The 17,742-nt window shown below is 31.3% G+C and overlaps 1 protein-coding gene across 8 annotated transcripts in view; it reads right to left on the bottom strand.

The window, feature by feature from the left end:
* The window catches only part of Cnot2 (CCR4-NOT transcription complex subunit 2), a 102,165-nt gene that overhangs the window by 7,208 nt on the left and 77,215 nt on the right, over nucleotides 1-17,742 (bottom strand). For 5 of the 8 annotated variants that reach the window (XM_026386627.2, XM_026386632.2, XM_026386626.2 and 2 more), the window contains 11 exons: nucleotides 16,707-16,854; nucleotides 15,796-15,978; nucleotides 13,420-13,499; nucleotides 10,746-10,871; nucleotides 8,871-8,995; nucleotides 7,883-8,003; nucleotides 7,639-7,795; nucleotides 4,537-4,598; nucleotides 4,398-4,447; nucleotides 2,528-2,628; nucleotides 944-1,088 (listed from right to left, as the gene is read on the bottom strand). In XM_026386627.2, coding sequence (XP_026242412.2) covers nucleotides 944-1,088; nucleotides 2,528-2,628; nucleotides 4,398-4,447; nucleotides 4,537-4,598; nucleotides 7,639-7,795; nucleotides 7,883-8,003; nucleotides 8,871-8,995; nucleotides 10,746-10,871; nucleotides 13,420-13,499; nucleotides 15,796-15,978; nucleotides 16,707-16,854 — 1,298 coding nt within the window. The remainder of the gene's footprint in view (nucleotides 1-943; nucleotides 1,089-2,527; nucleotides 2,629-4,397; nucleotides 4,448-4,536; nucleotides 4,599-7,638; nucleotides 7,796-7,882; nucleotides 8,004-8,870; nucleotides 8,996-10,745; nucleotides 10,872-13,419; nucleotides 13,500-15,795; nucleotides 15,979-16,706; nucleotides 16,855-17,742) is intronic. The other 3 variants (XM_026386631.2, XM_026386634.2, XM_077798607.1) reach the window with 3 other exon arrangements.

A 17,742-nucleotide genomic window follows, 5' to 3' on the forward strand; every position in this document is an offset into this window, starting at 1 on the left:
ATATATATATATATATATATATATATATATATATATATATGTTAAGCATTTTAAACTGTTTTCTTAAAATGTAAGTTATCAGTTACTAAAGCTGATTCAAAACCACAAACCAACTCAAAACTAATAACTAAAACATTATCCAAAGAACTGATTGTGAGCATTGTTTGTTTAAATTTTATTGGTTTTAAGTAAATTTAACTACTGAGTTTACAATCCTAAGAATCAATAATAGAAAATCAATTCAGGAAAATAACTGGTGAAATTGGATAATACAGGCTATATTCTTAACTGAGTAGACTTAAGTACACGCAAGGTAGTGGACACATGTGAAATATATGTTTACACTGATGGAAATTTTGCACATAGGACAGTTATAAGGGCATTTTCGTGAGGCAAAAGTTGCAAAACCAAAATAAAACAATCAACTTTTCCGCACAGCCCATTTCCTCCTCATATTTAGCATAGTTGTCACCGAAGTAGTAATGGTTAATCCTTGCAATTTTCTTCCTTTAAATGATTTGCAAATAAACATTCATGTATTTTTCCCATAATGAGTGCAAGTATAAAAAGCCTTTTATGTACTCCTTTTAGGGAAATCTCATCCTTGCTTACAGTAACAATAACATGAAAATACATGACTTGTCCTGTAAAAGGGTATCTTTATTTTACAATTCATTAGACAAAAAAAAAAAAAAAAATTTCAAATGTTATAAAGTCTTGTGCAAATTTACAAATCTCTTCCCAAGTTTACCTATTATAGTGAAATTAACTCTTTTTACATTGTCCTAGAGGTAAAATCAAGTCAAGCAGGTAGAGAAAAAAATGATGTGGGTAGATCTGGCACATTATTGGAACGGACATATTGGTACACATAAACAGAATAAAAAGCACACTTCTTTTTTAAAGTCTAGATTTACACAGTTGCACGTGGAAAAAAATATACCTTAGCTACTTTCCTCCAGTTAAGACAGTCAAAGAAGTAATATGTTCCCCTCTCATATGTATTGGTTTTCATTGTTGGTTCCATGCCTGGTGCTCTGGTAATCCATACTCGTTCTTCTTTGTGATATCTCCAATCACGATTAAAACTTCAAATTTTAAAAGAAAAGGGTAATTATTTCCTGTGGCTCACATCAAACATTTCCTATATTTTGAAAAACCTTTCTCAGAAAAAATTACACACAAAAATATACATAAATATGGATTCTTCTTACAAGGCTTCTGAGTCTTTACTGTTATTAAATACAACACTAATGGAATATAGAAAAATAATTTTTAAATTTATCCAGAAAGCAAATTTATTACTAAACCCCATACCTTTATTTAATGAAAGTTAATTTTTTATGCAAACAAATGAGACGTCGAAAGTCCAATGAGTAATAAAACCTTGGGCAGACCAAATAAAGATTCAACATGTTCTAGAAACTTCATTCCTGACTTGCTCTTCTGAACACTCAACAGATATTGAGATGTTTATTAAAACAAAACCCCAACTATTTATATTATTTGGTAAGAAACTAAATACAAAGTATTTTTGAATTAAACTTTTAAATTGATGTAATTTTATAACTATGTTGAAAACAATATCCATTTTGAAAAATTTAATGACTGTATTACTTTATTTTTTTAACTCAAATATTATCAATCCTAAATTCTCAAAATCTAATAAGAGTTCTCAAAATCTTATTAGAGTTCATGCAAAAACTAGTGAGGATTTATACAACTTAAAAATTGTGGAATATTCAGAATTGGTTAATGTCCCCCAAAAGGGACATTAAAGGCTTCATGTAAATAAACACTTTCCTTCCAACACAATGAGGTAGTTTTTAGACATAAAGACAACAATGGCTAGTTATAGATGGATGAGTCAATTTACTTATGAACAAATTAAAAGGAACAAATGATAATTCCTATTTTATAAAAAAGAGGGAAAATGGGGAATTTCAATTGAAATAAAAATTTATACAATTCATTATCAACACAGTCATTTTAAATACATTTTGAAGTATTGGATTCAAGGCCATTTATAAAAACATAATTAGAAAAACTATAATAATGTTTTTATATCATATGTCCTTATGATAATACTAGGATAATATGGACCTTATTTTATAGCACTTCAAAACACACAACAAATAGGCACAGTGCCTTGCCTATATAATACTCAACAAATATTTATTGGTTGATGAAATTTGGTTTCTAATTAATATATGTGGTTCCATAAGGACTGAAAAGAACCACAGGCGTACCTTATAATTCATACATTTAACAAAATGATTCACCAAATCTGAGTCAAGTTGATTGCTTTCTTATAAATTTAGCATTATTTAATTGTGAAATTCTTTTTATATATACGATTATGAAGCCACAGTAATTATATAATTTCAATCTAAAGGTATTTTATTAAATGTAAAAATAAATTTATTGATAAAGATTTTTACTCAATATGGCATTATCATTTTAAAAAGTTTTCGTAATAGTCAAGATTCACTATAATAAAAAAGTGATTAAAAAACTTTCAACATACAGCTCTACTGCAGCTAAAAGTTGTAATACGTCTCCTCCATTCATGTAATAGAGATAGAAGAGAAGGTCTTCTCCATATCGACCAAGTTTTATTGCAGCCAGCTAGAAAAGAAAAATTATTCTGAAATGTTAAACAAATCTAAAATCTTAACATATAATTGCTACCACTGACGTTAAAAAAAAAAAAAGAACAAAGGAAAGATACACAGAAACTTATCATTTCATAGCAGGTAACTGGTTAACTCAAATGACAACAATTATGTCTGTTACTTCTATTTGATAATATCAATGGGAAAAAGCTAAATAAAAATTTTCAAGTGAAACCAAATATTATCATCTCACTACAAGGATTTATTAATATCCAATGTGGCAATAACACAAGAATATTGTGCTCAAAGATCTAGAACTCGTATTTAAGTCCTAATTCTATGACCACATTCAAGTTATTTAACATCTATGAGCTTCGGTTGCAAAATGTGGAAAAAGACACCTATGAAAGTTACTAAAAAGTAAATGAAATTAAATGAGTGAGGGTTTATGAAAGAATCATGTATACAGAAGGCTTATAATAAGTGTAGACTGAATCTATACCTGACAGTGATTCACAAATCACTTGGTTCTGTTTTCAGATGGGAATACAGAATTATGATTTAAGTGACTGAAGAATGACTATATTTCTCTTCACAAGATAGAAAATAACCAGTCACCAAACTATTAAGTGAGTTCAACAGTCTCAAATTTTCAAATTAAAATAAACCTTAAAGGCACCCCAAAACAACAATAACAAAAAATGTATCTGTTTATCTGATGTTTTACACCTAAGTGTTTACTTGGCTGTCACACATTCTTGAATGTCATTTTTCTCCCCATTCATGTCACCCCTGTTCAGGTGGCGGTTACCAAATGCAACCAATTTTCAGCATTTCTCAAACTGGTCTAAGGAAATGTTCCGCAAAAATATGTAAACTGGAGCAAAAGAGTTCTATAGTAGAGATGACAGAATATCACAAAATCCACAAATGAAAAATACCAGCACTCCCTGTTATCATAATTCTTGTTTTCCACGTATGTAGACAATTAAAAGACGTCTTGGGATATATTTCTCTCTTTATCTGCCTGTCCACAACATCAATATCCATTTGACCATACAACTGTGTGGTACATAATCAGAATGCTGTCATTTAAATACAGTGTCTGTCTGTCTCTCTCTCTTTCTCTCTCTCTCTCACACACACACACACTTCCATTAAGTCATCATTTCACAATTTCAAAAATTTAGATTTCATATTTTTTTCATTTGAATTTTTTCTAATGGAAATGAACTCTACCATTTTCTTTCTTACAGTGAAATAAACAGATAAAAGCTGTAATCTGTTAATAATTACTTTATAATTAGAACTGTAGGTAATTTAAACAAAGTAAAAGAAAAAAAAGCCAAGGTCATAAATAATTTTAAAAGATGTACAGTTGTTCCATTAAAAAACTGCACCTATGTACTATTTTTAAGAAAAACTCTTTCTCATGGGTAAGGCATAAAATAAGAATATCAGAAGAAAATTTATCAAATTTTCCATAAGTTTATTCCCACTGAATGTGGTTATGATTACATCCTTTTATTAACCGTGAGAAATATTTTACCAGTCCTAACATTGTTTCATTTTTAAACTACAATCTAGGACTTTATCAAAATATTAAGATCATAAACAAAAATAGAAATAAAACTGTCATATAAGTTGAATGAAGATACAAAAGCATATCCCCAAGACCACTGTTAATTATTTTAAAAATATTATGCTGTCTAAACTGAAAAGCGGCACCTGAAAAATAGATAAAATTCATGCTGACTGAGTAGAATAATAAACTACACTCACCTTATCCCTAATGTGAATGTTCGTTAAGTACTCAGATGGAACATGGAAGTCTGGATAATAAAATGAAAAAAGCCTTATTAACTGATTCTCAGTTATAAATATTTTTCAAAAAGTTCTCGACATAAACAGCTTCTCCTACCTATGTCTTGAGGTCGACAAGGTGAAGATGCCCAGGGTGATGCAAATTTGGGGTAGAGATTTCTGAATAAGGGGGGAAAAAAACCACTTTGAAATCCAAAGTAGAAAAACAAATTTCTAATCTAATTTCACAAAAACTAGGAAAAACAGACCTCAAATATAAAATGACCATCTTTACTTCTAATTTCTTGGGTTTACTATGACTTATACAGCAGAAAACTGAAACATATATCTATACATATGAAAAATACAGTGGGATTGCTTCTCTCAGTATTCCTGTAATAATATAAACAAGTTATCACAATATTTTAAAAAAGTATGATTCAAATTTCCTATTTTTAAGTGACTTCAACTAAGAATGCTTTAAATTCATCAATATTATGCCTTGAAGTTAAATTAATTTCCCATTTATGTGCCCCTACCCCAATAGTAAGAGCAAATTTCAAATTCACCAAATATTTACTGAGTACCTATTATATGTCTGGCACTGCTTTAGGTGCTTGGGATATATAAGTAAACAAAACAAAGATTACTGACTACATAAAATTTTCTTTCTGATTAAGTGTGAAACATTAGAGATGCAGAAAATTTAGGATAATATATAAATAACCCATGTTAGGGAAAGAGAAATGATTGCATAATTAAATCGGGTGGTCAGTTTAGGTACCATTGAGAAGGTCAGATCTGGACAAAGACTGAAGGAGATAATCATATTAACTACCAGGTACAATCTGTTTTAGTTAGACTCTTCTTAGATCAACTAAGGCAGGAACATGATTGAAATCTTAGGTATAGCAAGAATGCCAGTGAAGATGGAACACACAGTAAACAAACGAAAAAGCTTTTGAGGTAGGGTTTGGGGAGACGAAATGACTAGGCAAGATGTTGTAGGGCTATAAAAATTGGGGGGGGGGTAACTATAATGAAACCATAAATCCTTAATGGGTACTGAGTAAAGGAATAACTTATTTAAAAAGGATTGTCCTGGCTGCTACAATATTTAGAAACTAAAGAATTGTGAATACCTGATGATTGGTTAACAGAACGGCCAGATAATAGAGGATGGCTGTTGATTCAAATCAGACTGGTAGCAGTTTAAATATATACATAATCTGATCACAAATTATGTATATATTTTGGAAAAAGACTAGATATAGGGTACAAAAGAAAAAGGGAAGTTAAAGATGATATTAAGCTTCTGGAAGTATAAACCAAGATTAGGAAGGCTACAGATGCACTAAATTTGAGCAAGATCATCTCAATAATATTTAATTGAATCTGGAAATCTCAAGTCCAGGAGAGAAGCTAGAAAGGGTTCCTCAATATATATGGTATTTAAAACTATGAAACTGGTCTCTAAGGGAGTAAATAGATAAAAGAAGATATCAGCAAAAAATAAAAATAAAAGAATCAACCAGTGAAATCAGATAAGAATTGTGTCTTCCAATTCAAGGAGAAAGAAATTCTAGAAGAAACCACTGAATTTACTAATGTTGGAGGCTATTTGGTGACCTTCATAAGTACAGTTTTAGTGAAATGGTGGGGACAAAATCCTGATGGAAAATTTGGAGAAACAGGCGATTATTCTGAACAGTTTTGCTTTGAAGAGAATAAAGAAATAGAACATAAACTCATCAAAGAAGGAGGCTGGACCAAGACAAGATTTCTTTTTTAAAACGGGAGAAGTAGTAGTATATTTGAATGCTAATGGAAATAATTAAGTGTGAAAACTGTCATATCCTTGAATTTTCAAGAGAGTGTTAGAGTAGAAAGTAAAACAGTAAAAGACAAGAATAAAGTGGTTGCAGATGGCAGTAGAAAGTGCCCATGTTCTCTTTTTTTTGGTACCAGGGATTGAACTCAGGGGCACTCAACTACTGAGCCACATCCCCAGTCCTATTTGTATTTTATTCAGAGATAGAATCTCACTGAGTTACTTAGTGCCTTGCTTTTGCTGGGGAGGCTGGCTTTGAACTCGCAAAACTCCTGCCTCCGCCCCCGCCTCCTGAGCCACGGATTACAGGCATGGGCCATGGCGCCTGGCCCCATGTTCTTTTTTGATTGATCCACCCTCCTTCTTGGAAAAGTACACATAAAAAGCAAGGTCATCATCTGAGAGAAAGGACAGGGGGAGAAGGTATTAGGGGTTTGCAGAAATGTAATATAGTTGTTTAGAAAAGAAAAAAGAATAGACTAGGCATCCCAGGTATAAGTAGATTTGGCAATATTAAGGATCTCCTTTTGAGGTTCTTGGCCATAATGAAAGGCAGTAAAGTCGTATAACTTTACTCTGAGTTCAGCAGCACACTCAGGAATAGAACAGGCAGAAAACCCACCAGGCTGTAGTTACATGCAAGTGTTACAAAGTGAAAGAGGGGCAAAGAAGTCAAGGATATATGTAAATGAGCAATTATGACTGACCACAGTATTTAATGAATGAGAAGGAAATGAGTTCACAAAAGGGAAAGACGGACAGGTATACCAAGGAACGGTGAAAATGTATAAGAATCAATGGATTAAAGGTCCCAAGGAGTGGGCTGGGGTTGTCGCTTAGTGGTAGAGTGCTTGCCTGGCAAGTGTGACACACTGGGTTTGATTCTCAACATCGAATATAAACAAATAAACAAAATAAAGGTCCATCAACAACCAAAAAAATACATTTTAAAAAACAAAAGGTCCCAAATGATTATAAGAGTTATAATACTAGAGGGAGACAGATACAAAACAGAAGTAGTGGCCAAAGCATAACAGCATCACTTAAAATGATGCAAAGACTGTAATTATTAGCAATGACAGATCAAAAGGATAACGTAAGGTGTGGCTGAAGTATGAGAAAACAAACTTTTTGGAAAAAAGACATTCAAGGAACCAAGATTTCAGGATTTTTTTAAAGGATCACATATACATCTATAATAGTGGACTCAATTATAAGAGCAATAATAATACAGATGATGATGAATCAAGTACTAATATGACACGAATAACCCAAAAAGTAAGCAGGTAACAATAATAATGAATGTCAGCAAATGATATAATTTGGTGTTTAAGATTAAATAGTAGAAATATTATACACAAATGTGAAAAAAGAAAAAACCAAACTTACTCAGGAGAGTTCAGATTGAGGCCTAATGTTGTTAAGTCACTTCCTAAAGCAAGATGTACCATTCCTGGGTCTGTCTCTGCTGCCCTGATAAATGTTAACAGGCCAATCATTCCAAATTGGTCCGTCACCATTCCTTGAGGAATGTTAGTAACCCGACCTGGATAAGAAAAGTCATTTTTATTTGTGTGGAAAAAGTAAAGAAAATGCATTTTATAATATCTTTGACATATTTATAGAGTCCCACCATCAGGTAACACCTGGATCCCTTTTTTCTGCTGATTATTATTTTGTGTTGTTGAACTTTTATCTCCAGGGAATTTGGGTCCATCTGTACTTGAAGTTGGCTTGCCAGATGTATTCAAATTCTAGCATGAAAAAAATTAAATGTGACATTAAAATGCTTTAAGTACATAAATTCAAGTCAGTATATTAATGCCTTACTATTCATTCTTTACCATAAATTGGTAGTACATTTTTACCTGATTTTCAAGTTCTACATGACAATTTTGTTTCCATAATTGTCCCATGGTATATAAACAAATCCCAGACCATCCACATTTAAAGATTTAATGGACAAGAAATCCAGGGAAAATATTCTTAACTATGTTGGATCTTAAATCAATGAGAAAAAACCCCTCTCAGGGGCTTCTGCTTTGAGATACACTATTAGTTACACTCACGAAAGCAACCTCTAAGACTAGCTAGAAACACGGACTTTAAAAAAGTTAAACTTATTAGAATTCTTACCCAATCATCTTTTTTATTATTGACTTTAATAATATACAAACTCCCATCACACATACAAAAGGCTATTTTCAGTGAAATGTGGAACAAATAAATACATTTGTTAAGTCAGAAAGAAGCTGAGTTGGCTGAATCAACACAGGTATAAAAATGTGTATAAAGATTCTTCAAGGAGAAAACTTACTCAAGAAAAACACAGCTCCTTAGAAGGCTATATTATCAAACTTCATGGGATCCAGCTGACAGGGACTACAATAAAAGTCTAAATTAACTCTGAGAAGTTCAACAGAAATTTGCATACCTATATGAAATAGGAAAAAAATAGGCTATCTTCTAAGTTATAAAGCTTTTCTGCATTCTTCAGAAGTTAGGTTATTACAGATATGCAAGATAAACAGTTTCGTAATAGTATTTAGTAAGTAACTGTTAATACAAATCTGAAGGGAAGAAAATTATATCACTCACATATACAATTCTCAGTTACTTACAGATTTACTGTCATCATTACTTGATGTTGGATCTTTATAGCTGGAACCAGGTAATGCTGGAAAATCTTCATTGTGTATTGAGAAGTCTTGGGATTGCTCATTTGCTGGTTTTGTTACCATTCCAACTATGTAATAAAAATAATCCAGAGAATTGCAATTGATATTCATGATATTTTGCTACATGCTATAAAAAGTTAACTTTCCTCATCATAATATACCACAAGATTTTTTTAATGTTATGAAAGCATACTTCAAAAAACTAGTAATCAGGACAGCAATGAAGAACTAAATTTTGGTGTACTGATTAACAATTCAACACACAAAGTAATACAAGGGAAATTAGTGGTAATCCTGCAATTCTAATCTAATGTCATACATAGGTTCTTAAAAATATGATTTGATATGATATTGGTAAGGATTATTAAAATTTTTGGTTTAAAAACATGCTTTAAATATTTGACTAAATATTATAAATACTAGTTAACTTTCAAATAAAAAAGGAACAAAATAAATTTTAAAAGAACATGGAAGTATTCTACTTGAAAGTAACTTACAGAGTGAGCAAATTGCAATCAATTATAAAACAACTCCATATTATTTCAGATTTTCTTGGATTCCATGTTATAGATGTAAAACATGCAAGATCTGGGAAATAATCCTCCCACTATACTTGGCATTAGTCGGGGCCTTATTGGAGAACAATATGCAGTTTGGGGCTCCACAATTCAAGAACGATATGGAGAAACTAGAGATGGTCCAAGAAGAGCAACGGGAATGATTAAAGGGATGAAAAAATGGACCTATGAGGAAAGGTTAAAAACATTAGAGTCTCAACTGAGAACTAAGCAGCTAGGTACTCAACTTCCCGGACAGATCAATTTTTGTTATTTTGGAAGATTAATTTAGAAACTTTAAAATATGAACAATAAAACTTTGCCTTTTTTACATATTCTGAAAGACACAGAAATTGTTCTTGGTTGATAATGGGAAAAATATTATTAGTTCTACTTTAGAATAAATGATGAACTGATCCCTTTTCTAAATGCATTGTTTTGCTCTTTGTCTCTATTAAGAGTCTTCCCAAAAGGAACCAACTATGTGGCAGAATACGGGTATACAGCCATCACAGAATTTTCACGTCAAAACTGCTATACTGTTGTTGCATGATTCCTTCCCTTTATTTTTATTTAACTTTTATTAGCCAAATCCTTTATCTATTAGCACAGTGAAAAAGGATAATGAAGGGTATTAATGATGATCAAGAGTCTACATAAACTATTATATATTCCTTGAACAGTGGTTCTCAGTAGGGGTTATTTTTCCTCCCAGGGGACATTTGCCAATGTCTGGAAACAACAATGATTGTGCTGGCAGCTTGTCGGCTTAAGGCAGGAATGCTGCTAAACATTCTATACAAACAGGATAGCACATCCAAATCCCCTGTCTACAAAGCATTATTGAGTCCAATGTCAGTAGTGTGAATGTCGAGAAACCTTGGCTTAAAGAAAGGTCTTCAATGTATAGACATTCATTTTTAATAACTAGGAATATATGCTTTTGAAAAAATGTGGGATCAATTAAGGCAAGTTTGAAAAGGCAGACCACATAACCACTTAGGTGAATGCAGAGATATCAGCAGAAAATAACTTCTGAATAACAATAAGAACTTCCTTTTGGGTTTCTGTACAGTTTTACAGTTTACATATTCTGAAAGACACAGAAATCCTTCTGTGTGAATTCTGATGAAATTATACTAACCTGATTGGAAAACACAAATATATGTATTTACATATATAAACACACACACATGCATACATACATATGTGTACATGCAAAAGAAAGTTTGCATTGGCCATCATAAAAAAGCTTAATTACCATATGGAGCTCTTCCAGCCAAGGGGTTTATTAATGGAGTTGGGTTACCACTTCCTTCCCTTCTGTTTCGGTCTGCTAATGCTGGAAAATCTGAAAGGTCCAATCCTGTCACATTTTCACTTCCATCTAAATAATAAGAAAGAATAATATTTATTGGTTCCACAAACATTTAAACCAAGATTGTAAAACCCAATCACAATATAAATTGAGACAACAGTGCCCTGTTCCTAAATAATGCAGAACACTGTATTAGGTTATATGGAGGTGCTCAAAAGATACTTGTGGAATGATTTCATGTTAAAGAATTTCACGAACAACTGAGGAAAACAATATGCAACCAGAGTATTAAAAGAATATGGAGTGAGAATGTATATTATATCCCCCTCTGGAAGATGGCAACCTAAATTTATAGCTTATTAGCTAACAAGAGGGAGATTGTTGTAAATGATATCTTCATTATATTTGGTGGAGGTTTTATCTGGAATGCTTGGAAGCTTCAGTTACACACATATGTGACAATAAAATTACCTCCAAATGGCTAGAAAGAGACTGGGGGACAGTGAAGAACACCTGAGGACTTCTTCCCTGTAACCTACTGGATTCATATACAAATATGTGTGTGTGTGTGTGTGTGTATCTGTCTGTTTATTCTGGGGACAGAGGTATAAGTAGGATTCCAATGTCTGGGGAGTGACTGGGAAATAGATTAACCTCAGAAGTTTGTATTACCTATTACACAGTAGGCGCTCAATAAATATATACTAAATATATGAAACTTATTTTTACTCATTTAAGCCAGTCTGCTTCCTTTAAAATTAAAATTTAACCCAACTTTTCTCCTTTGCCTACAGTAATCATCTCTTGATTTTTTAACTTTTAGTATTCTTACAACGTTTATTTCAATTTTTGAAGAACCTAATTTTCTACACCTCCAATTCACCCTATGCTATCGTTTTAATTTTTATTTCATTTTTTTGCTTTATAACTATTTTCAAATTTTTGCTATTATCAAATTCATTCTCATTTTTCTCTGAATTTTGTAATTAAAGGAATCTCAACTATTACCTTTGATTATTTTGTTTAAAGAAAAAAAACCACTCCATTAATACAGGTGATAATTTAAAACTACAAGGGTAAAGATAAATGATTCATACCCCCATCGTTTAAAAATTAGTTTATAAATTTTCAATTAAATATACTATTATGTGAACAAGACAATAGAAATTTTAAAATTACATATTGTTTCCACTTATAAAATAATATCTTAAATTATCTGATTACACAATAATTACAAACTTTGGATATATGTTAACTTTTAATATGACTTTAGGACTTACAAGATGCAATTCAAAATTGCCATTATTTGAGAATATATTTTAACCTAAAAAGTTAATAAACTCCCAAATTTGTATTTTTAGGGAAAAACTTGAAAATAATTTTCCCACATTAAAAACACTCAGTTAAAAGAGAATTTTAAAAAGATTTCTAAAATTTTATAGCAGTGTACAGAACCATAATTCAGAATCTAAGATGACACTGTCAGATACACTGTTACTTTATGTTCCATTTGTGGAAAAACCTGACTGAACTGTGGCATGCAGCCTGATTTCACAGATAATTATAATATAAAAATATGTACATTTTAGAAACAATGAGATATAGTACTTTGTAGTATTTTAACACCTTGAACACAAAACCACCACATACAAATGCTGAATTTGGAATTTTTTTCAAATGATTTAATTATGGTCAACCTATGCTGCTGAGCATACATTAACATTTAAAAATTAAAAGCCCATAGCCACCAATGACATTTCCTTATTAAATTTTCTCTCATGCTTCCAATATATACACCATTTCACTAATTGTTCTTTCACCTACTTCCTCCTTTTCTTTCACCTACTTCCTCCTTTACAAGTATTTCTCTCCCAGAAATCCAGCCCAATTTTACTCCTATAATCATAACAACATCCTTTATTTCCTTTCTCAGGAAAGGGTCTGGAGGCAAGGGTGAAGAGAGTAAAACCTAAAGCAAAATAGCAACACTGCTCCCTATTTGCTTCTGGCTGAAGCAGTTGATAAAAGAAATAAACCAACAGACTGCAGGAACTTTTTGTCAAAATCAGAATTGGTTCTCCATGCAACTAAATTTTTGAATTATGTACATACAACTGGGCGAAAAATTCAAAAGGGTTAAACACCAAAATTAGTATTAAGAAAAGAATGGTAAGCGCTCCATATAATCGGAAAGGTTTTCTTCAATCTGTATCTCTATAATCAGAATATCATTACCACCCAAACTAGTCTAGATTATTGTTTTCCTAGTGACAGGGCTGAGGACAGAAAAAGTTTTGTGAAGTAAAAAGAATTCTGAGGCATAAATATAGACTAAATTAATGTTTAGGCTCTTCCACTGTGTCAAGGAAATAATCCTGATGTTATAATACAAATCACTATGGTATTACCATGCCAAGTAAAAAAAAAAAAAAAGTCTTTAACTATATCTCTCTACCATTTATTAAAGCCTATTCCTAATAATTTCTTACTAAATTAAATTCTACCACTTAACACAATAAGAAATTCTACAATATTTAAAGACCAGTATGTTGAATTGCTTTATATTTCAGAAATCTACTGTATTTTTTATAGGGTACTAGCTCCAGAATAAGCTTACCTGTTCCATTAAAAATGTTACTTGATAAGGAGTTATTCATTCCAAATGCCTGATTCCTGTTCATTCCAAATCCAGACATACTGGGTACATAGAAAATAATTTTAGATATACAGTAAGAATACTAACTTTGAGATGAAGAAAAACAAAAGTGTATACTTTTGGTCTCCTCATACAAACAACAATATGCTTCAAAATCAATACTGATTTTATTTTTTTGAGTTTAATCTTTATTTTTTATTTAAAAGCTTCTCTAAAAGTCTTTTCATGAACAAGAGAGAACTAAAACATCTTAAACAGATTAATTAAAAAAAACAAACAATTTATGAATGAAACTTCAAGAAAACAGAGGCTAAAGGGTACCATCTTATGTCCCTCGTGAGCCAATTTACTGGACACTAAAAGTATTCCTAATCTCAAAAATATGCAGGTAGGTTTAAGACTATTCTTCCTGAAAACTTGTTTTACTTTACTTCCTTTACTGGTGAAACTTATTAATACTTATCATAACATATCCTCCCAACCAAAATATAAACTCATGGATAGAGTCCATGTCATATTCATCCTTGCATCCTCTGCCCTTTAGTGTTTATTAAGATATAACAGGCACTCAACAAATGTTTACTTGACCTGAATTAAATGATGCTTTTTAAAAACTGAATTAAGTGTTCTAAAACACATCATTTTTATCTAATAGTTTACTTTTCATCTATTTAATGGAAAGAATATCTCTCCATAGTACCAATTCCAAATTAATGTACGACTGGTATTTTGTAAATAATTACAAATGCCTCTATCCACCTACTTGTTTTGCACAAGCCTAAGCATGACAAGAAAAAGCAAAAAAAAAAAAAAAAAAAAGAAAGAAAGAAAGAAAGAAAAAAAAAGAACAAAGCTGAACTCAGGGCAAGGCAAATTAAGAATGTCAACAAGAATTATTAATGCAGATTCTATAATGAAATTATATATCTTTGACATCAAATAATGATCTGACAAAAGACAGTTAGTATATCAATGTTGAGCAGGCTTAACTTGTTTTAAGCTGAGTTTTTTCCCTCCTAAATCTGTAAAACTACGGCCAAACAACTATTGATAAAATATGCAGCTAGAGAAACAGCACTCTAAAGAAGAGCAGGTAAATCAATGAAAATATTTGTTTAACATGTTAGAATTGCTGATGATATAGGTACCCTCAAACATGGAGTAAGTGTTCAAAGATGAGAACATTTTATAATAAATACAACTTATCAATAATAAAAATAAGCAGGGACTTAGAGATTCACTTTACGTTGACAACTTATAACAGTATTTTTTTAAAAAAACAAAATGAAAATATATGGAAAGGCAAAAATTCATACATTCAATGAACAATATTACAAGAATGCAGAAAGATGTGATAAAGCCTAAGAAATATTATATGGTAAGGAAGCTATCAGATGAGAATTTTGATGACCCTTGACACATAATTTTTTAACAAATTAAAGAGCAATAAAATTATAAAAGAAATACTTATGAGTCTACATAAAAGAACTGGAGCTTATGGGATGAAGAACAAACAGGAAATATTCTAATAACCTATTTTAATCCAGATACTACAAGTACTAGAAAGAAGAAAGCAAATTAATAAGCATATTGATAATACTTAGCTCAAGGTCCTACAGCACTCCCACAACCCCCCATTTAAAAAAAAAGTGTGTGTGCAATCAAGCTTAAATGATGTTTTTCAAGAAAGTCTTATATTTTAGATATGACTCATATAAATTACCCAAACAGTTTGAAAATACTAACAAAATAGTTCTCATTTGCACAGTATATGCAAATGGACAATGCAAAAAGGAGTGAAAAAACACAACAACTTTATGTTTTTGTTTCAAATTCCTAAACACAATACTATTTTTAAATACTCTTCACATAACCTTACAAGTCTTTGGTCAATAAGCCTCCAAAGTACAAAACGGATTTCACTGAGAATATATTTAACCAAAGTGTAACCAAAGCAAAGCAGTAATAATCAAACATGTCTCTAGTCCTATTCACCAATCTGGAACTCTTACCACACAGGTGACCAACCTCAATTAATAAAGGTAGGACATATCAATAAAAATTTGCCTGGTGGCAACCCAAGAACAATCCTTTTCTAGCAGCAACAACAACAACAACAAAAAGATTTAATGAGCTTTCTAAAATCAAACTTAATTCAAAAGAATGTATCTTTAGTTTTACAATTGTGATATGTAACAGAATCTTTGCTCATAAATATATGATGAAACACACTTATGAGACAGAAGCCAAGACTCAAGAACAAAGCATTGAATATGAAAAGGAAAATCTGAAGATACCCAAAAAGACAATTATACACAGTATCAATAAACATCTTACCTGTTCACAGTAAAAGGCTGTCGAGAAGGCTGCTGCTTTGGCATACATATTATGCTTGGCGAGCTTCTGTTGGGGCTACCTAACCCTGAACTGCTCATGCTATTTGTCCTGCTAGGAATTCCAATGCCCTGACCAACCTGGGAGTGGTTCATCATATTCCTAGGATTCATAGGCAAAATACCCCTGAAAAAGAAGTCCATTATACTAAATAAGCTCTCTACAATCACTCATTAAAATTATCTATAAATAATCAATTGGTATAATCCTAGAATCTCAAATATACTTTCAAACTGTATTCCTAAATTTTATTAAATTCTTTTAGTCATTCTAGTTTTTTAAAAAGAAAAATTAAAGTAAACAAACCAATTTAAAAACGGGCAAATTATAGTGGAACTAAATAGGTGACATTTAAAATGAGAGAACTATTGGTGTGACTAGGATAAAAATTAAATGTATTTCACATATATTTAGAATAATTTCACTCCAAATTCCTGTCATTCTATCCTCTTCATACTAATCTGCATAATCTGCATAATCTACATCCTCCTTTTCTTTTACTCACACTACAGTAATGAATGTGTGGTGAGAGCAAGGATCAGAATTATCGGGGGAGTCATTTTAAATTGTACATCTTTGAGGAAGAGAGATATGGCTTTGAAAAAGCTCCCCAGGAGGAGATTAACCCTTGATATTCACCCACTGGACAACTAGTATGCTAGCTATAAAATAAAAACATCTTGCACTAATCAATCGGCAATGAAATAAAATGCGCCTAGGTATTTTTGTTTTCTTGGTGAAAGGCACTGAACCAGAAATTCAATCATCACCTTGTTAAAAAATTAAAAGCTTGCTTACTCTACAAAGATACATTTTTTTTTTTTTGAAAAATATTCTGGTCCACCAATAAATACCTGCTTGGAGATGGAGGCGTGTGAAGTGACATTGTTGGTACCCCTGTTGTTGGCGTGACGTGGCTCGGTAACTGAGTGCCTTGTGATAAGCTGCGATTTAACTGAGGGGTATTGTTGCTCATTCCCCTCATTGGAAGGCCTAGTGCACCTAATAAAAAAATTCAGAAGAAGGAAATTCATTGCCATCAGGAATGAAATTGTTATCCATCTTCTGGAGCTGGCAATTTAAAACATTTAAAATGACCTAATGTAATATGCAAATTTTAAATGGATATATTCAATTTACTCCAAATGGACTGTGATTTTAACAAAAAATTCTAGTCTGAAATCTCATTTTGAATGAATATCATTTTCATATTTCTATCTTACAATAAACTATGTCTGTCAATGATTATGTTACAATATTATACTATGCTTGATCTTAGCCAAAAAGCCTAGAAGCAACAGAATGCTACAATATTATGAATGAATAGTTTTCAAATTTATTAAAGGCAAATTTGCAAAATTTGTACAAATATACCTTTAAGAAATTTTGCAATCTTTTGTGTTTCTGTTTAAATTCACAACTGATGTACACAGAAAGACCTCCACCACCCCCTTTGCAGAAGTAGGTTTAATTTTTATATGATACTTTTAAAATGTATTTGAGAAATTTCTTTACTATTATACATCTCTCTCTCTCAGTATTACAATTGTTACAAACCCAACATAAAATGCCAACTGTTTTAAAAAAAAAAACCTGATAAAGACATAGCAACAAAAAATTTAAGACGTTTAAAAATATTTCAAAGTATAATGATTTTGTTCATCTAGTCCTCCTCGGGTCAGATGTAGGGATGGTTATGTTCCATATGTGTTATTTTTAAGATTAGTAAGAGTTTTACCATTGAGATATAAAATATATTTTTTTAAAAAAAATTAACCAATTTGGACAAATTTGTTTTAAAAATGTATTGACATTTATTGACTTTTAGTCAGATAACATGAAATTGTAAGTTATTTTCTTAAAGAACAGAGTAATTATCATGGATAGCTA

The sequence above is a fragment of the Urocitellus parryii genome, chromosome 5 (assembly GCF_045843805.1).
Source record: "Urocitellus parryii isolate mUroPar1 chromosome 5, mUroPar1.hap1, whole genome shotgun sequence".
Lineage (NCBI taxonomy): Eukaryota > Metazoa > Chordata > Mammalia > Rodentia > Sciuridae > Urocitellus > Urocitellus parryii.